General features: G+C 35.9%; 1 protein-coding gene across 1 annotated transcript; it reads left to right on the top strand.

Moving 5' to 3' along the window:
• Positions 1–376: 376 nt before the first annotated feature.
• Positions 377–1,414, top strand: LOC137062508 (trace amine-associated receptor 13c-like). The gene has a single exon (XM_067433379.1). The coding sequence runs from the start codon at positions 377–379 to the stop codon at positions 1,412–1,414; it is 1,038 nt and encodes a 345-aa protein (XP_067289480.1).
• Positions 1,415–1,778: the final 364 nt, after the last annotated feature.

The raw sequence follows: 1,778 nt of genomic DNA, 5'->3' as shown, positions 1-1,778 counted from the left end.
TCCAATGTTGAAACAACATTCCGAATTCACAGACATCACCGTAACCGCACCAAGGGGACCGCTCAGACGAGTTTCAGGTGATCTACAGCGGTTGATAACTGATCAAATCAATAACCACCACCTGTGTTCAGTTCAGTTCCATCTGTGCATGGCTTTCATGTGAAAACACAAAACAATAAGACAGTAAAGAATTAAAACACAAAAACAAAATGCATGAACTTTTGAACAGAGAATTCTAATCTGGACAGACAAAAAAAATTGCATATATCAAAGCATATTTGCATATTGCATATTTAAAAAAAAAAAAAAAAAAAAACTAAAAAAAAAGGTTCCATCAGATGTGTGGGATGGCCTGTCTGGTTCAGACACTGTATAAATGAAAAGAGAGCAGAACAAATTCCCAACAGGAGGAGACTCACTCATGGCCAATGAGACAGAGGATCATGAGACTCAGTACTGCTTTCCTGCCATCAACTCATCATGCATCAAGGGCAAACGCTCTAGATATGAATACAATATCATGTATGTGTTTGTCTCATTGCTGTCAGCATGGACTGTGTTTCTAAACCTGCTGGTGATCATCTCCATCTCTCACTTCAAGAAGCTTCACACTCCAACCAACCTGATTATTCTCTCTCTGGCTGTGGCCGACATGCTTATGGGACTCGTCATGCCCATAGATGCCATCAGACTGATTGAGACATGTTGGTACTTTGGAGAAACTTTCTGCAGACTGTTTATTATAATCCTTGGTTTGGTCTTCTCAGCATCTCTCAGTAATTTACTTTTAATAGCTGTTGATCGTTATGTGGCTGTGTGTCACCCTTTACTGTACCCACAGAAAATAACCACAACTAGAATCTTAATAAGCATCTGTCTGAGCTGGGGTTTTTTCTCAACTTATAATGCTACCCTTGCAAGTAATAGTGACACTTCGCTCAGAACAGACATGTGTTATGGAAAGTGTTCTGTTATGGTGGGATTTGCCTGGATAGTCACTGATCTGTTCGTGACTTTTCTTTTTCCTTGTATCCTGATCATAACTTTATATTTGAGGATATTTTATGTTGTGCATCAGCAGGTGAAAGTTATAAACACTCTGATGAAGGGTGGTAAATGTGTAATGGAAGGTTCAGTGAGGAGGAAATCTGAGAGTAAAGCTGCTCTGACATTAGGAATCATTGTGACAGCTTATCTGATTTGCTTTATTCCGTATTATATCTGTTTAACAGTAATCTCTTTCACAACCATAAATCATTTGACATGGGTTATGTATATTAACTCAGGTTTGAATCCACTAATCTATGCTTTATTTTATCCCTGGTTTAAAAAGACAGTTAAAATCATCCTAACTCTGAAAATATTTCAGCCAGCATCCTCTCTGATGAATATTTTTACAGAACATCAATTATAATTAAATGGGTAAAGCTGTCACGTATAAAGGATGTGATTATTAAGTGGGTTTATATTTAAAAATTACACTACATGTATCATAATAGTATATAGCTAATTTAAACAATCAAGTAAGCTGCTTTCCACACACTCTAGAATTAAGTGACGATGTTTATAAATTGTATTACATTATGACATTAAATAAACCAATCATGCAGCATACATATTCAATATACTACAATAAATGATGGTAGATATTATATAATCTATACTTTCATCTGTCAAGTTGAATCTGGGTTATTATAAATCAAAAACACAAAGACAAAAAGTGGACAGTCATACAGAACTTAACTCGAACTCAGTAGTGTCCTCTAACTTTCTTTTAC

Source organism: Pseudorasbora parva, chromosome 23, assembly GCF_024679245.1.
Source record: "Pseudorasbora parva isolate DD20220531a chromosome 23, ASM2467924v1, whole genome shotgun sequence".
NCBI classification, from domain to species: domain Eukaryota; kingdom Metazoa; phylum Chordata; class Actinopteri; order Cypriniformes; family Gobionidae; genus Pseudorasbora; species Pseudorasbora parva.
The sequence above is the reverse complement of the archived record's forward strand: the minus strand, read 5'-3'. Positions and strand labels throughout refer to the sequence as shown.

Excerpts from the sequence above, each read along its gene's own strand:
- LOC137062508 (XM_067433379.1), top strand. The coding sequence starts at position 377 with ATGAAAAGAGAGCAGAACAAATTCCCAACAGGAGGAGACTCACTCATG.